The following is a 14,802-nucleotide window of genomic DNA, read 5'->3' as shown; positions in this document are numbered from 1 at the left end:
CAGCGGCGTTCCCGATAGCGCCATTGAGCAAGCGGAACGTCAAGTACTCAGGGCAGATAGGTCAGCAGACGACTCTGGTAAGTACAGAGGCGGTGGACTGTGCATCTATATAAACAAAGCTTGGTGCATGGACATTGGCTTAATAGAGAGTCACTGCTCTGCTAACCTGAAATATCTCATGGTTAAGTGTAGACCTTACTATCTGCCTAGAGAGTTCACATCTGCTGTCGTGACTGCGGCATATATTCAACTAGATGCTAATGCTAAGCTTGCAATGAAAGAACTGCATGCTGCCATGAGCAAACTACAGACTCAACACCCGGAGGCAGCTGGTGACTTCAATCATTCCCACCTGAAGTCTGTACTCCCCAAATGTCATCAACATGTCTCCTGCCCCACTAGAGGAGACGAGAACCTCGACCATGTCTACACCAACGTGGTTGAGGCTTACAAAGCCATTCCCCTGCCCCACCTGGGTCAGTCAGACCATCTTTCTTTGTTCCTACTCCCCAAGTACACACCACTCATCAAACGTGAGAAACCAGCAGTGAAAACAGTCAAGGTGTGGCCAGAAGGAGCAGAGTCCACACTACAGCACCGGTTTCACCACACGGACTGGAGTATGGTTGCCATTGAGGCCACCTTGGACTCCCATACAGACATAGACTTATTTGCCTCATCCGTTCTGGACTACATCAGCACCAACATCAAGAATGTCACCTTCCTGAAAGACATTCCAACGTTCCCCAACCAGAAGCCGTGGATGAGCAGAGAGGTCCGCTTACTACTGAAGACACGCGACACTGCCTTCAGATCAGGTGATGCAAAAGCCTACAGCTCATCCAGAGCCAACCTGAAGAGGGGCACCAAGACAACAACTCCAACCCCCGACGCATGTGGCAAGGCATCCAGGCTATTACAGATTACAAACCCTCCAATACCACCCCCCCAACCAGCGACGCCTCCCTTCCTGATGAGCTGAACAACTTCTATGCCCGATTTGACAGGGACAACCAGGAGGCGGAGGCCAACAAGACTGTGCCCCCTACAGACCACCAGCCCCTCACCCTCTCCCCCATCGACGTGTGTGCTGCGCTAAGCAAGATCAATGCGCGTAAGGCTGCTGGCCCTGATGGCATCGAGTGCTTAAAGCCTGTGCTGGCCAGCTGACTGGGGTCCTGACGGACATCCTCAACCTGTCACTGGCCCAAGCAGCCGTACCCACATGCTTCAAACTCACCTCAATAGTTCCTGTGCCAAAATACTCCACTGCAGCGAGCCTTAACGACTTCCGCCCTGTTGCACTTCCTCCTATCATCATGAAGTGCTTCGAGGGGCTGGTCCTGGCTCATCTAAAAACCTGCCTACCACCTAAACTGGACCAACTACTATTTGCATTTGCCCTCCTCCCCTCGGGGAGGCGCTACAGAAATCTCCGCTCCAGGACCAGCAGGCTCCGGAACAGTTTCTTCCACGAAGCTGTCAACATCCTTAACTCTGCCCCACGGTGATAACATCCATCCCCAAATCACCACAACCCTGCCACACACACACTAACCCCACCCCACACACCTGACGCCTTCCCATTTATATATATATATATAAACTCTCTATATATGTTTATATTGTTTATATTATTTATATTGTCCGACATTGTATTTATTCACCATACCGCATTGCACTTTACTGCTTCTCTTTTCTCTACATTTCGTTGTCTCAGTACTTGTACTCTGTGCAATGACAATAAAATGTAATCTGAATCTGAATCTGAATCCTGATTGGTGCAGAGGAATATGTAACATATCTTTATTCCAGAGTCCTTCCCACTTCAAATGAAATGATATTAAACTTGCCAAAGCTGACAGAAAATAAATTCACATATGTTTAAACTATTTAAATTTACAGAAATACATCTTACCTGCGTAATGAGGCTCTTAAGTACCGTCATCTCCACCTCCCATGATGCCTTGGCCTTGGCGAACTGCTGTGTGATCTCTTGTGAGCCTTGTCTCCCCTGTCGTAACTCTCCACTCAAATCTTGCAGTGCCACCTTCAGGTCCGCCAAGGTGCTGCTCACGGCGCTCGACTATAGAGAAAAGTTATGCATGTAAGAACGTGTGTGTGGGCGCTCGTGTGTGTGTGTGTGGCACTCTGCCTACCTTGATATTTGGGCTGAGTAGTTGTTTGTCCCTCTTGTCAGACTGGTGGGCGGGGCTCGTCAGGTTCTCCTCCTCCAACAGCAGGTACAAGTCCTTCAGGCTGTTCATCTGAAGAAGAAATCACAGAGGAAGATCATCTTTTGATCATTAATCTCAGCCTCTGCATGTTTTGTTGATCTACTATTTATATTCTGCAAAGCTAACAGTTTACAATCCAGCTACACTATTCAAAATATGATTCAATACGAACATTTGATGTTAAATGTATTCACTTTGTAATGTGACCACGTTTTTTTCCTTCTTTTGTATAAAACCTGTTTAAACCACAAAGGATTAATTATTTCTGTGATCGAAAATGTAAGATTACATAATTATTTTCGAACAAATGGAAATATCCTTTGATTATTGCTTATATATACACAGCCTAGTGGCAAAATAAATTATCGGTTAAAATAATAACAAACAGCATGTCAACAGCGTGGACAGACAGCTATTGACAAAGCATTTCCCATCCTCTTCCTGTTCCCCTTCCCCTCATACCTCCAAGATGTCTTTCCACTCGATGTCCTTCCTGCAGCCCTGCCTCCACTGTTTGAGGAAGCAGCGCAGTTTGAGGCTGAGCAGTAACAGGTCCTGTTTGAGGTGCTGGGACTCCTGGACCAGCAGATTCCTCTCCTGGCACCACAACCTCCGCTGAAGCCGAGCCTGGAGGCCCAAACTCTGCAGCTGGAAGTCTCGACGGAGCAGAGCCTTCTGGTGCTGAGAGGGGGAGACGGTGTGACATGAGGACAATCGGGGAGGACTTGCATTTCTTGTATAAAATGGCGTTTCAGTACTTCTGTGTGAGATTGAGAGTATTTTGTTCACAAGTCAGTTTTCAGTTGTGCAAACTGACCAGTGTGAGTTGGAGAGTGGATTCTCTCTGAGCGTGCCTCTCCAGCTCCCCCTGAGTTCCGAGAGCCGACTCCTCAGCGTCGGACAGCCGAGCCCGAAGTTCATCGTCATGGAAGGGCTGGAGGAAATAAAGAAGGAGATGAGGAAAGGATGAGTGTGTGTGGGGGAGAGGGGGACAAGGAAGAAGGGGGGTGGAGTGAAACAAATAAACAAGGAGGGAAAGAAAGAAATAAGGAAAAGTGTTGTGCTTAGGGAAACATTGGTGGGGAGGAAACAAAGAGGGAGGCAGCCAGAGATTAAAGAAAAGAATACAACGCAGTAACGGGAGTAGAGGAGGCGAGGGACCAGAGAGTTGGAGGGAAATTAAAAAGGGAGAAATAGCCAAGTGTGAGAAGCACATGACATCGCAGTTATGTGCTCGAACACCCTTTAAATCACATCTCAGCTCCAGCACGCTATCTTTATTTAAGCACACACACACACACACACACACACACACACACACACACACACACACACACACACACACACACACACACACACACACACACACACACACACACACACACACACACACACACACACACACACACACATGCCTCATTTGACTGCTGAGTGAGTGGGATCCATCGACCCACCACTACCATTAATGTCCTCCTTCTGCCTCCACTGGGCTCAGCCTCTGGCCGCACACAGCTAGAGTCTCTGTTCCACTGTCGTGCAAAGATTGAGGGGCTCTAAATACACTGATAATACCATTTTACCAACGCAGTGGTATGAAGACTGGAGGTGGGGGGCGGGCAAACAAACTCCGCCATTGAATATGGCAGAGAATGAGTGGCACTGTTATGTTTGTGTAACACACTGAGCACTGCTCTGTCACCGCTTTGCTCACTTCATCAACTTCTTCTCATGAATATCTGACTATCTCTCTTCTTGATATCTTTCTGCTTCATTCTATTTCACATTCTCAAGCTCGGTTGAAGACACAGACATGCACACAATCCCGGTTACCATGGAGACACGCCAGCAAAAAGGCCAGCAAAACAAAGAAGCTTTCTTCCCCTTGATCCCACAGCTGACGGTGAAGTCACCGTTTATGTTTGTTGACAACCCTGTGTTGCTAGTGGGAGTTCACCACCACTGTACCACATCACAAAATGCAGCTTGTGTGTGTGTGTGTGTGTGTGTGTGTAATGCATATTTAGTAAATGAGCCTTTGATTAACTTTTCCTGTCATTGTGTGTTTAGACAGAAAGAAGTGATGCAACAGGGTCCATTTTCATGTGTTTGTATTGGATTCAATTACGCAAATATTAATACTAAGCAATACATATTACTAGTTGAGGGTACAAGTTTGAGGACAGGAGTTTGAATTCTCCAAATCGGAAGACAAGGTCCAGTTAACAAGCTTTTCCCAGAGCTTTTAACCAATTGGCTAATACATCAACAATTCCTTGGTCCAGCTCTAAATTGCATTGTTGTCTCAAAGCATATCGGATAATTCTGTCCTTGTCATACCATCCTCTTTTCCTCCTGAAACACACACCTAAGGTTCGAGCGTCTTTCTGTCGTTGCTGTGTTTTGTCGAGTGAGACAGAATATAGCGAGCGAGGTTGGATCAGTCAACAGTGAGAGCGGTGTCGTGGATACAAATCGAAATATGAAATACCGAGCTGTCGGACCTGTTGGCTTTACCATCCGCTGTTTGATCAGAAGGACGAGGAAGAAATTAATAAACTCGGCCAGGGAAACCCAAAAAATGAACTGAAGGACGCTGGAGGGTAAATGCAGAGCGGGTAGATCATTGTTATCCCTTACACATACAAGCATTCATTTGATCCATTTTGTAAATACAAATAGTATCTATAGCTTCTGGCATGTTCACCATTGTTTCCTTAGTTATTTTATCCTCTTGTTACAGGAGCAGGCCAGATGCTTGTTTGTTGCCTGAAGGTGTGTTTAGACTCTGCCCAGCCAAAAGCCAAATTGTTTGTTTGTCTGTCTGCGTGCACCGGGCGAAGTGAGAGGCTCCAGCGTGAATGTGTCTGCCATGATGCAAATGCTTACCAGAGTATCGTCCGTCTCCTTCTCTCCCTGCACCAGCCACCGATCGTCCTGCTTTTCCGTCTTATCGGCGCCTGATCGGCTGGTCTCCTCGATTTGACCTTTGACCTCCGGCTCTGATTGGTCCCTATAATCAGGTTGCTGCTGCATGCATGCATGGGCAGGTTAATGAATAAAAAAATTAAAAAATAACACAAAGAAAACCAAAATACAAACTCAGAGGAGAGAGGGAGGGTCAGGGGAGGAGGAGACATTGTGGAACAAAAAACATAAAAGGAGGGGAGTGATAGAAATGAGAGAAAAAATAAGACAAACAAACACAACAATAACAATAAAAAACAATTCGACCAAAATGGCGTCGATCCATATGACAACATTGAGAAAAATGAAGAGAAAAAAGAACAAAACAGAAACAGTTGAATATGGATCTCACAAGATGAAGAAAAGTATGTAGAGGAATAAGAGCTTGCTCAGAGAGGAAAAGGAGAGGGTGGAGAAAAGAAGGAAAAGGAGGATGGACGGCAGAATGAATGGCTGAAGGGGGGGAGGGAGGAGAGATAAACAAAACAGAAGAGGACATCGAGGAGTGGGAAGAGTGGGAGACGGGGGCGAAACAGCAATGGGAGAAGGAAACAGGGGAGTAAGAAGACGAGAAGGAGTAAAGCGGTTAGGATGTAAAGTCAGAGCGAAGAGGCCGACAAAGCAACAAGGTGAAGGAGGAGAGGTAGGAGGAATGGGTGTGGATGGGAAAGCAAAGCAGGGACAAAAGGAGGAATAAGGAGGAAGAGTGGCAACGAGCGAAGGAAAGGGGACGTGAGGTGAGCAAGGAGTCCGAGGTAAGTAGGTCGGCATTGAGGGAGATGTCGAAGAGGAGGAGGCGTGAGTAACGGGAAAAGGAGAGGAGAGAGAGAAGGGAAAAGAGAGGCGGAGATGGAATTGAAGTGCAGAAAGCGTAGGTTATGGTGCCCGTGCAGAGTTAAAGGGGAAAGGAAGAAGGGGAGGAGAGAGGGAAGGGGAGGAGAGATTGGAGGGTGTTGGGACTCAGAATTGGCCTCGAATGGAGTCTAAACATGATAATATATTCTCTTAAAACTTTGTATGATCATCACAGCCTCTGGCAGACAGGCAAACTAGATCAGATTTGAAAAGACAGACTTTTATCAGACACATGTTTCTCTTGTAGTAAAGGCAGCACACCAAATCGCTTATTGACTATGTTTAGTTATTATTTGCCTGTCAACGATGCAACATAAATCTTCATACGGGCAAAAAAATAATAATTCCTGCTGGTCTCAGTCCAGCACATTCAATTACACCATATATGTGGATTAATCTATATAAATAAATAATAATAAAGAAAGTAGGATTGGTATTGGACAACCTTTCGCGATCTGAACCTAGACATGTGTTGGTTTTATGATGCTGATGGATATATAGAAATACAAGTGCTCTTAATAACCCTACTATGCATACAAACAAGCTCCATTTGAGGCCTAAAGCAGCATCTAAATACCCGGTTAGGAAGCAATTTCCCTGCATGCATACGACATGGGTGGCATTGAGTGGAGAGGTTTACACTGGCCGCTCAAATCTGAATACTTCTAATACGCCCATACAGCCGGGGCAGCTTTTGCCTTCACAGTCAGTTTGACATTTGTGTTTGTCACTAAAGGGGCATTTTTTGTCAGGTTCATAGGACATTGCCGGTACATCAGATTTGAGCGTGTTGTGTAAATCCATTTTAGTAACTAAAGCAGCATGGGATTGGGAGAATTATGCAACGATACGCTCTTAAAAAAATAAAAGAAGAGACTGATAACAAATGAAAGAGACAGAGTGACAAGGAGTGAAAAGAAGGAGTGAGTTCCCTATCTTATTACCTGCTCGGCAGGAGTGTTCAGTCTATCCTGCCCGTCTCCAGAGCAGGGGAGAGAGGCGCAGGGTGAGGCCAGAGGAGACGCTCCTTCAACCTGAGTGTCCCTTCCACCTGCCGGGGGTTTACCCAGGCTGTCCACCTGCTCCACGAAGGCCTGTAGCTGGGTGTGCAGGGCCTGCAGCCTACTGGTCAGAGCACCGACCAGGGGCCGGTCGGCCAGGTCCGACAGCTCTGAAATCTGCAGAAAAAATAAATAACAGATTTCATCACTTTCGTTGGTCATTGTTAAAAGCTATCTCTATTTCTCCCCCCCGGACAGTGTTGTGGAGGAACAGCACGCCGACCCAGGGACACGCACCTGGCTGTGAGACTGAGGTTTCTCCAGGTCACACGGTTCTGCTGCCTCGTTGCTGCAGACCTTGTGATAGATGGACGAGGAGGACAGGCAGTTCGACTCTGGGAAGGTCAGGAGCTGGATCGCTGTGGAAACCAAGCGAACCTGGTCCCTAATGGCCAGCAAGGCATCATGGTCCTTCTGCCCCAGGTACCCGGGGAGGGATGTTGTTGCGTCAGCGTTGTCCTTGATCTTCTTTTTCCGCTCCCTGATCTCCAGGTCGTCAGTCTCACCCCCGACTGGCTCTTTGCGATTCAGCGGGCTGACGGAAGAAATACAGAAAGCACGTTCAGGACTTCTAATACATTTTTCTTTCAAGGATCAATGAACAACTTTGCCTTGATGACATTGGGGTCTGTTTAGTGTGTTGGGTTTCAGCAACATATATTCTCTCTGAAAACGTAAGACTACCTTGGGAGGCACTCAGCTGAGTCTCCGGCCTCTGCGTCTGTGTCCAGAGCCAGCCGAAGTGAGGAGGAAGAGGAGGAGGAGGAAGGAGAATGATAGGAGGCCAGATCACAGCGCTGCAGGTTGGACAGAAGCACTCGGTTTTCGTACTGCAGCTTCTTCACCTTCCCACCCAGTTCTCCAATCTGAAGCTTCGCAAGCCTGAGCTCCTCCTCGTGGGCCGGGGCGTCGGTGCTGATAAGCACCGCCCTTTCCGGGCTGTCGTTGAGCAGCCCATCTGTCAGCGATGCTAATGAATTGGAGGACATTGCAGACGGCGGCGGTGGGAGATCAGATTTATAGAGGTTTATCTCGTTCATCAGGAGTTTGTTCTGTTCCTCCATCTCGATGAGAGACCTCCTGAGTAGCTCCGCCTCCTCCTCCACAAACTGGAGGTGTCTCTGGAGCTCCATGAAGTTTTCGGATGAAGCCGCTCCGCAGAGTCCCAGGCCCAGGCTGCCACCAACACCAGAAAGCTCCTGTGGACCATCTAGGGAAAAGAAACAATGAGTGGTTAGGCAGTTGAGGAAAAAACAGAAGAGAGATTCAAATATATGTCAGTGTATCAAATAATAATCAAAGATGAATCTCGCAAATATACAAATCTAGATGAGTTTCAAAACTACCGTGTGGCTCCTTCATGTCGTCCATCTCAGCTCGGAGCCCCCTGTTTTCCACCTCCAGCTCAACGATGCGCCGACTCAGCAGGTTGGCCTCCTCCTCCACCAGCTTCAGGTGGACTCTGATCTCCGCCTCGCGCGTGTGGGGGGAGTCAGCCACCTGATGGGGGTGGGGGGGTTAAAAAGGACATTAGGAGATGGGAACCATGTACTTATTCATGTCTCATCTGTTCATTAACACACGCTGTTAATCTTTAAGGCTGTTCACATGACTTATTTAGGGGCTTATAAAGGTTTCTACCATGATTAAGAAAGACAAACTTTCTTATAAATATCATTATGGATAGTAATAACATCTTCAGTCCTGGATATTCAAATACTCATCCTTACGCACGGGACTGGAAAGTCAATATTGTAACAACTGTTTTTTCAGCATTAGTCACTGCAACAGTTCAAAAGTGAGTTGGATTTAATAAGCTTTGTGGGGAGTGTTGGCTGTTTCTAAAACAATATAAACTCAGCTCTGTAGAGTTTTCCCAAGAGTTTTTCTGCATTTGCGGTAATGGGGGGGGGGGGGGGTAGTTTAAAAAATACTATAATAGCTAAACAGATTTAAATGGTATAAAGATGGAAAGTCAGGGTTTGTATTTTCCTTAAGGTGCTGTACCACTATCATAAATACGAAATCCTCCTCCACTGTGTGGCGATTGTTGATTCTCAATGCTTCATGGTTCACTAACCTTTACACTGTCTGACAAAGTGCAACGTCACAGACGTTTGTGGTGCTGTGTCAATCGACACGAAAACAACGTCTGTTCCCTCCTCCTGCACTCACCTCCTCCACAGTGAGCGACGCGTTGACGTCCCCGTACAGCGACCTGAACTTGGCCAGCTCCTCCTTCATGGCCTCGCAGTCCTTCACCAGTTTGGTCAGCTTCTTGCACATCAGGGCTGACTCCTCTTTGGCAAAGTGGAGCTGGCATTTCAGGTCCGAGCTGTCCTCCTGCGGAGACGGGACAGAGAGGAGAGCCACCATTGATGCAACAACTGCTGTGTCACAGAGAGGCGGGCGTGTACACACACGCCATCACGCAATGGACATGTATCTATTTTAAGGTTGTTCCTTTAATAAACAAGACAAACATTTGCAGGTTCCAGCCTGTGTGAATTGCATTACTTGAGGAATGAATCTTCTTTGTTTTTTAAAAACAGATGACAGATAATTAACTCATGATAATGATAATTCAGTATAAAAAAGGACACAACTTTATAAAAATTAGACATTAAGACTGAGACAAAGGGAACAGACACACACTTTCACTCTCACACACACACACACACACACACACACTCACAGAAAATAAGAGCTGCAGACAGATGGATAAATGCTTAAATCCACGCAGACAGCTGGACAACATTAGAGGTTTGGAGTGAAGTATGTTTTGTTTTTGTGACTGAATTGTTCTTTTTATAGTCTGTGCATTATCTCTGTCCTGCAACTCAAATGGGACAACTTAATGTTCATTCTATTTAAAGTTTGCCCTGTACTTGGAGAATAATGACATGGCGCTATTTGACTAGCGTGCGGCTTTCAGTTACCAAATGCTGAGGTCAGAGTTGTGGTTTTGTGTGTTCCTCGTGAGGCTTTTATGAAGAAGAAACAAAGAAACACAACACAAAGGAAACCAGGAAGTCCAGAAAATAATCATTAGTGGTTTGCCTCGGAGAACGTCACACCGCTTACGAAATGAATGTTTATGGCAAAAGAAAAACTTGACCATATCAAAATCAGAATCAGAAACAGGTTTATTGCCAAAGAATGAAGAATGATTTTTTCAAACAAAAAATTTTTTTTTTTTTAAGGTGCAACATTTGGACATGACAAACAACAATCAACGCAAGGAGGGAGGAGGAGTGGGAGGAAGAGGATAGGTGTGTTTTTGTCATGTGTGGTCCACGGTTGTCCCAGCAAGAGAGGACCCAAACGCCGACATTACTGCACAAACTATTTAATTACAAAAATCACAGACCAGACCAGACCAGACAGGAACGACAAAAACGCGGACCAAACAGTACGAAGCCACACTGGGAATGAGACGAACAGGGTTTACATACACAGGCAAGGTGAGCGGATTGGACAACGGGGAACGAGACACAGGTGGACACAATGAGGGCGGGACCAGCAATCACACAGAAGGAAACAATCAGGGCCAGGGCAGACAATCACAGGGAGACAGACGACACAAGGACTTCAAAACAAGACACAAAACTAGACACAAACTCCAGACCATGTCAGTTTTATTGCCTATGAAATAACCTTTGACTTTGTGAAATAAAGAAAAAGGGGTTTTACATCCCCAACTCCGTGGCTTCGTAGAGCATGTCAGTGAACGGTTAAAGAACCGTTTAGTTTTTTTCAACATTATGTTTTTTTTCGAGATATTTAATGTACTCTGCTCTTACGAATCAGATTTAGTTTTCAGTACACTGCCTGCCCAAAGAGCAGACACACAAAGCCAGTGACCAGCCGCTGAACACAGTGGAGTGTTTAGTATTAAAAGAGCCAGATACTTCCCTCAGGAGAGTGGGTGTTGGACTTACGTTCACCAGGTGGCATGACATCAGCTAATTGCTATGACGGCTCTGTGTCTGCTGAATGTGTCGCCAGCTATTCTGTACCAACGTTAGCCAAACCGACTACTGACGGGCCGTGTTTTTGTGGTCTGTGTCATCTTTAAACAATCCTCTTTAAGCCTGAGTTGTGTAACGCTCTCAACACAAACGTACTGTATATTGATGTATGTATCCCTAATAAATAACAATACCATAGGCTGACCCTAGGTGACCCTGTGCGCACATCGTTCCTCAGAAGCAGCTCTGTGGCTGCATTTGTTCTGCATTTGTTTTACGGTCTGTGGAGCCTTTCCAACCACATTACGGGAGTCAACCATTTATGGTACGAGACTAGTAGAGGAAGCCCGGCTCCTGTTGGATGTCAGTGAGAGAATTAAGTTCACAGCAAAAACCTTCTGTGGTGATATGTTAGTACTGTGGGTTTTTAATCTGTATCTCTATGTACTCTGTTGCACTGTTAAACCTGATCTTGCACACTTCCAGCTCCGAGAGTGCCTTTTTCTTTCACAGAGTAAAGAACGCTCTTTTAGCTATGTTAAACAAATAAAGAAGGGAGGGAGACCGCGGAAAGTGAGGTTAAAGACATTTTCTTTCTATTAATGGAAGAGAAGTGAGGCAGAATAAAGAGAAGGTTGAGATGAAGAGTGTGGTGTCGAGGCCTGATCTTCAATCCAAGCATAAACAAAAACTGGCTATGCAAGGATTACACTACAGTAAGTACAAACAACTGCAGGACAAGATGGAGGGAAGAAAAAGAGAGAAAGACATGATGTGGAGATGAGGGGGAATCGAGGAAATGCTGATGAATCTGCTCCAAACTGCACACGGCTATTTGGACAGATAAAAGTGTGATCCCCAGAGGAAATAGGTCACAGACAACAGAGAGACAGCCCGGTGATGAGCTGTGAGGCGGGAACACACTTAGTCTTAGAGGATCAAACTTAAATTTTCAACACGGCAGTCGTGGTCGGTGGCCCCGCACAACCTTAGCACGTCTATTCTGAAAACGAGTGGTGTTTGAAGCAAAAACTAAAAGAATGACACAGCTGTTTAAGGGAGGATTAGCATTCAAGGTGATAATTAACAGTATGAGTCTGTTAATTGCCGCTCTCCAGAAGCAACAGGTTTGCTGTAGTACATGCTCTATTTTGTATTTTATTCTATTTAATGTTTTGTACTATTTGGATATGACCAACAGCAAATTGACAAACATCCCAAGGACAGTTGTTGTGTAATCATGGAGTGTGTGTGACAAATCCTGTTTATTTGATGTAATAATAATGAGGATACACTACTAAACTATACGTGTGGATAAACTGGTTGCCTGCCTCAGAGCAAATAAATAAAAAGAAACTAAACAAGCTTTGGGCAACAGGAACAACAGCAGGATAACAACAGTGGCTGAAATGGTGGTCACACAGAAAAGGCTTGCTTTTGTAAAATGTGTATGTTTTCTCCAATTCTGCAGATGTTTCAACGATACACACTGAGCTACTTGCTATTTGTGATTGTACTACAAACAGTGTGTGTGTGTGTGTGTGTGTGTTAGATACATATCACTCTCCAGGTTTAAGTATCTGAAACAGCACATTCTGTCTCTTATTGATTTGTTGGACCATCTGGGGGAACATAGGTATGTATGTGTGTGTGTGTGTGTGTGTGTGTGTGTGTGTGTGTGTGTGTGTGTGTGTGTGTGTGTCTGTGTGTGTGCCTGGGTTACCTGTGGACAGAGCTTCTTGTCAGGTTTGTTGTTTGGTCGTGCTCCTCTTTTCCTCTGGGAGTTCTGCAACATAGACACACACTTTCGATAGAATAAAGAATTAATTTGTTCAGTCTGAAATAACAGAGGGATCACCTGCAGGGGATCGGAGTGATGGGATTAAAACATGTGTGATCGCAACACACACTCATGCCGGTTGCATCAGCAGGCAAACAGCTGCAGGAGTTTAGAGTCGAAGGCACAGCTAATACTCACACACATGCACGTGTTGCACACTTGGACACATAGGACATCCAGGCGTGCATGGGTTTAAGAACTGTTTTTACTGAAAGCACAGAAATATATCACAATCAGTAACGCAACTGCATTCTGCAGGCTGTTTTAGTCTATTCCTAGCTAATACCACTAGCGTAGCGTTTTTCCTTATACATATACATAGAACATATGTGCTTACTCTACCTACTGTAACTACTTCATTCACCCCCGCGACATTCTGCACATTCACACAACTCTCATTCTCACAGGTTACAGGTGGTTACTACACTGTTTCTCATTCGCTAGCATGACTCGCTGATGCACTATATCCCATTTGACACTTCATAACATTACATTTGCGCAACTCCGACATGCATTCATATTCACATATTACATATTTTTATTACTGACGGTTATGATCCATGTCGTTACTTTTATACCGATTTTCACTTTTACCCAACTGAAAGCAAATAAATACATCACAATCAGTAATGCAACTGCCTGGTGCAGGCAGGAGGCTTTTTTAGTCTATTACTAGCAAATACAACTAGCGTAGCGTTTTCCCTCGCTTTCTTCCTGAACGACCTCTGAGCAGACCTAAGTGCCAGCATGAGCTTTACTCATCGTAACCAGCATTAACCTCTCAAACAATTCAAGCCTTGATTTCAGATACACACATGCCGGGTGAATAAATGAAACAATTCACAATCAATAAAAATAAGAAATACAAGGGTCAATGTCCAGTTTTGGGGGGGTGGTCAATGTCCGGATATATTGTGTCCATTGTTAATGAGAGCTCCACAAACGCACGCACGCACAACTTCTGGCTGTGTCCTCTGCTTCTCTAGCGGAGGCAAAGGGTTTTTTGCCTCCACACACACACACACCCCACACAGACACACACACACACACCTGTCTGCAGCACAGCAAAGCAGCTCAGAGCACAACGGAGCCGAGCAGATAAGACGAGAGCAACACCAGCGTTTCCCCAGATCCCCAGACTGCTCGGCTCTTTGTCTCACACACTTTCACCTACCATCCTGCTCTTGCAGAGTTAGGATATAAACAGGCCATTACTGCAGGCGCAAATTACACGGATCGAACTCTTTGGCTTCCGGTTGTTCGTTACACACACCAGCGGTTTGTTTGCTTTGGTTTATTTATTACAAATCAAGCTTTACATCATCTTAGACAATAGTTGCTGCTTTGTTTTGGATATTTTTTATTTTCTTTGCTGTTTCCGTTCATTGCAATTGAACAATGTCGGTTAGATTGTGAAATCCATCAAGCCTGCAGTAACTTTCACTCCATCATCATTATGAGTAATATATATTGTAATACTGATGGACAATCATGTATTACACAACTAAAGCAAGTTACTGATTTGTATACGAGAAGTACCGAATCTGTAACAAAACAGCTGCCTAAAATAGACAAACATTGTTTTAGAAAATATAAGACAAATGAAAATGTATCCACAAACTTGGTCATGATCCCGCCAGACAGACTGGCAGAACGGAGTGTTATGTTTCCTCCTCTGTGTTTTCCAGCCCAGGCCTCCGAGAAAGACCACCGTTCAGCACGACTCACGAGGAAAACCCCTGGAGTCGGTTTTGATTAAGTTCAGATCAGATCAACATGGTTTTGTATCCAGTTAAAGTATTTCCAGTGTCATTATATATTTGTGCTTCAAGGCATTTTTACCTTCGCATTCTGAGAATGCGGAAGGTTATGTC

The 14,802-nt window shown here is 45.3% G+C and overlaps 1 protein-coding gene across 2 annotated transcripts in view; it reads right to left on the bottom strand.

Moving 5' to 3' along the window:
* The window catches only part of soga1 (suppressor of glucose, autophagy associated 1), a 118,452-nt gene that overhangs the window by 22,246 nt on the left and 81,404 nt on the right, over positions 1 to 14,802 (bottom strand). The window contains exons 5-15 of one of the 2 annotated variants that reach the window (XM_056423296.1): positions 12,812 to 12,874; positions 9,293 to 9,460; positions 8,464 to 8,617; positions 7,802 to 8,327; positions 7,355 to 7,652; positions 7,001 to 7,234; positions 5,124 to 5,264; positions 3,055 to 3,171; positions 2,700 to 2,918; positions 2,160 to 2,267; positions 1,919 to 2,086 (exon numbers count right to left, since the gene is read on the bottom strand). In XM_056423296.1, the coding sequence (XP_056279271.1) occupies positions 1,919 to 2,086; positions 2,160 to 2,267; positions 2,700 to 2,918; positions 3,055 to 3,171; positions 5,124 to 5,264; positions 7,001 to 7,234; positions 7,355 to 7,652; positions 7,802 to 8,327; positions 8,464 to 8,617; positions 9,293 to 9,460; positions 12,812 to 12,874 (2,196 nt within the window). The remainder of the gene's footprint in view (positions 1 to 1,918; positions 2,087 to 2,159; positions 2,268 to 2,699; positions 2,919 to 3,054; positions 3,172 to 5,123; positions 5,265 to 7,000; positions 7,235 to 7,354; positions 7,653 to 7,801; positions 8,328 to 8,463; positions 8,618 to 9,292; positions 9,461 to 12,811; positions 12,875 to 14,802) is intronic. The other variant, XM_056423297.1, reaches the window with a different exon arrangement.

This window comes from Pseudoliparis swirei, chromosome 9 (genome assembly GCF_029220125.1).
Source record: "Pseudoliparis swirei isolate HS2019 ecotype Mariana Trench chromosome 9, NWPU_hadal_v1, whole genome shotgun sequence".
NCBI classification, from domain to species: Eukaryota; Metazoa; Chordata; class Actinopteri; order Perciformes; family Liparidae; genus Pseudoliparis; species Pseudoliparis swirei.
Note: the sequence above shows the minus strand (reverse complement) of the source record. Positions and strands in the feature narration are given on the sequence as shown.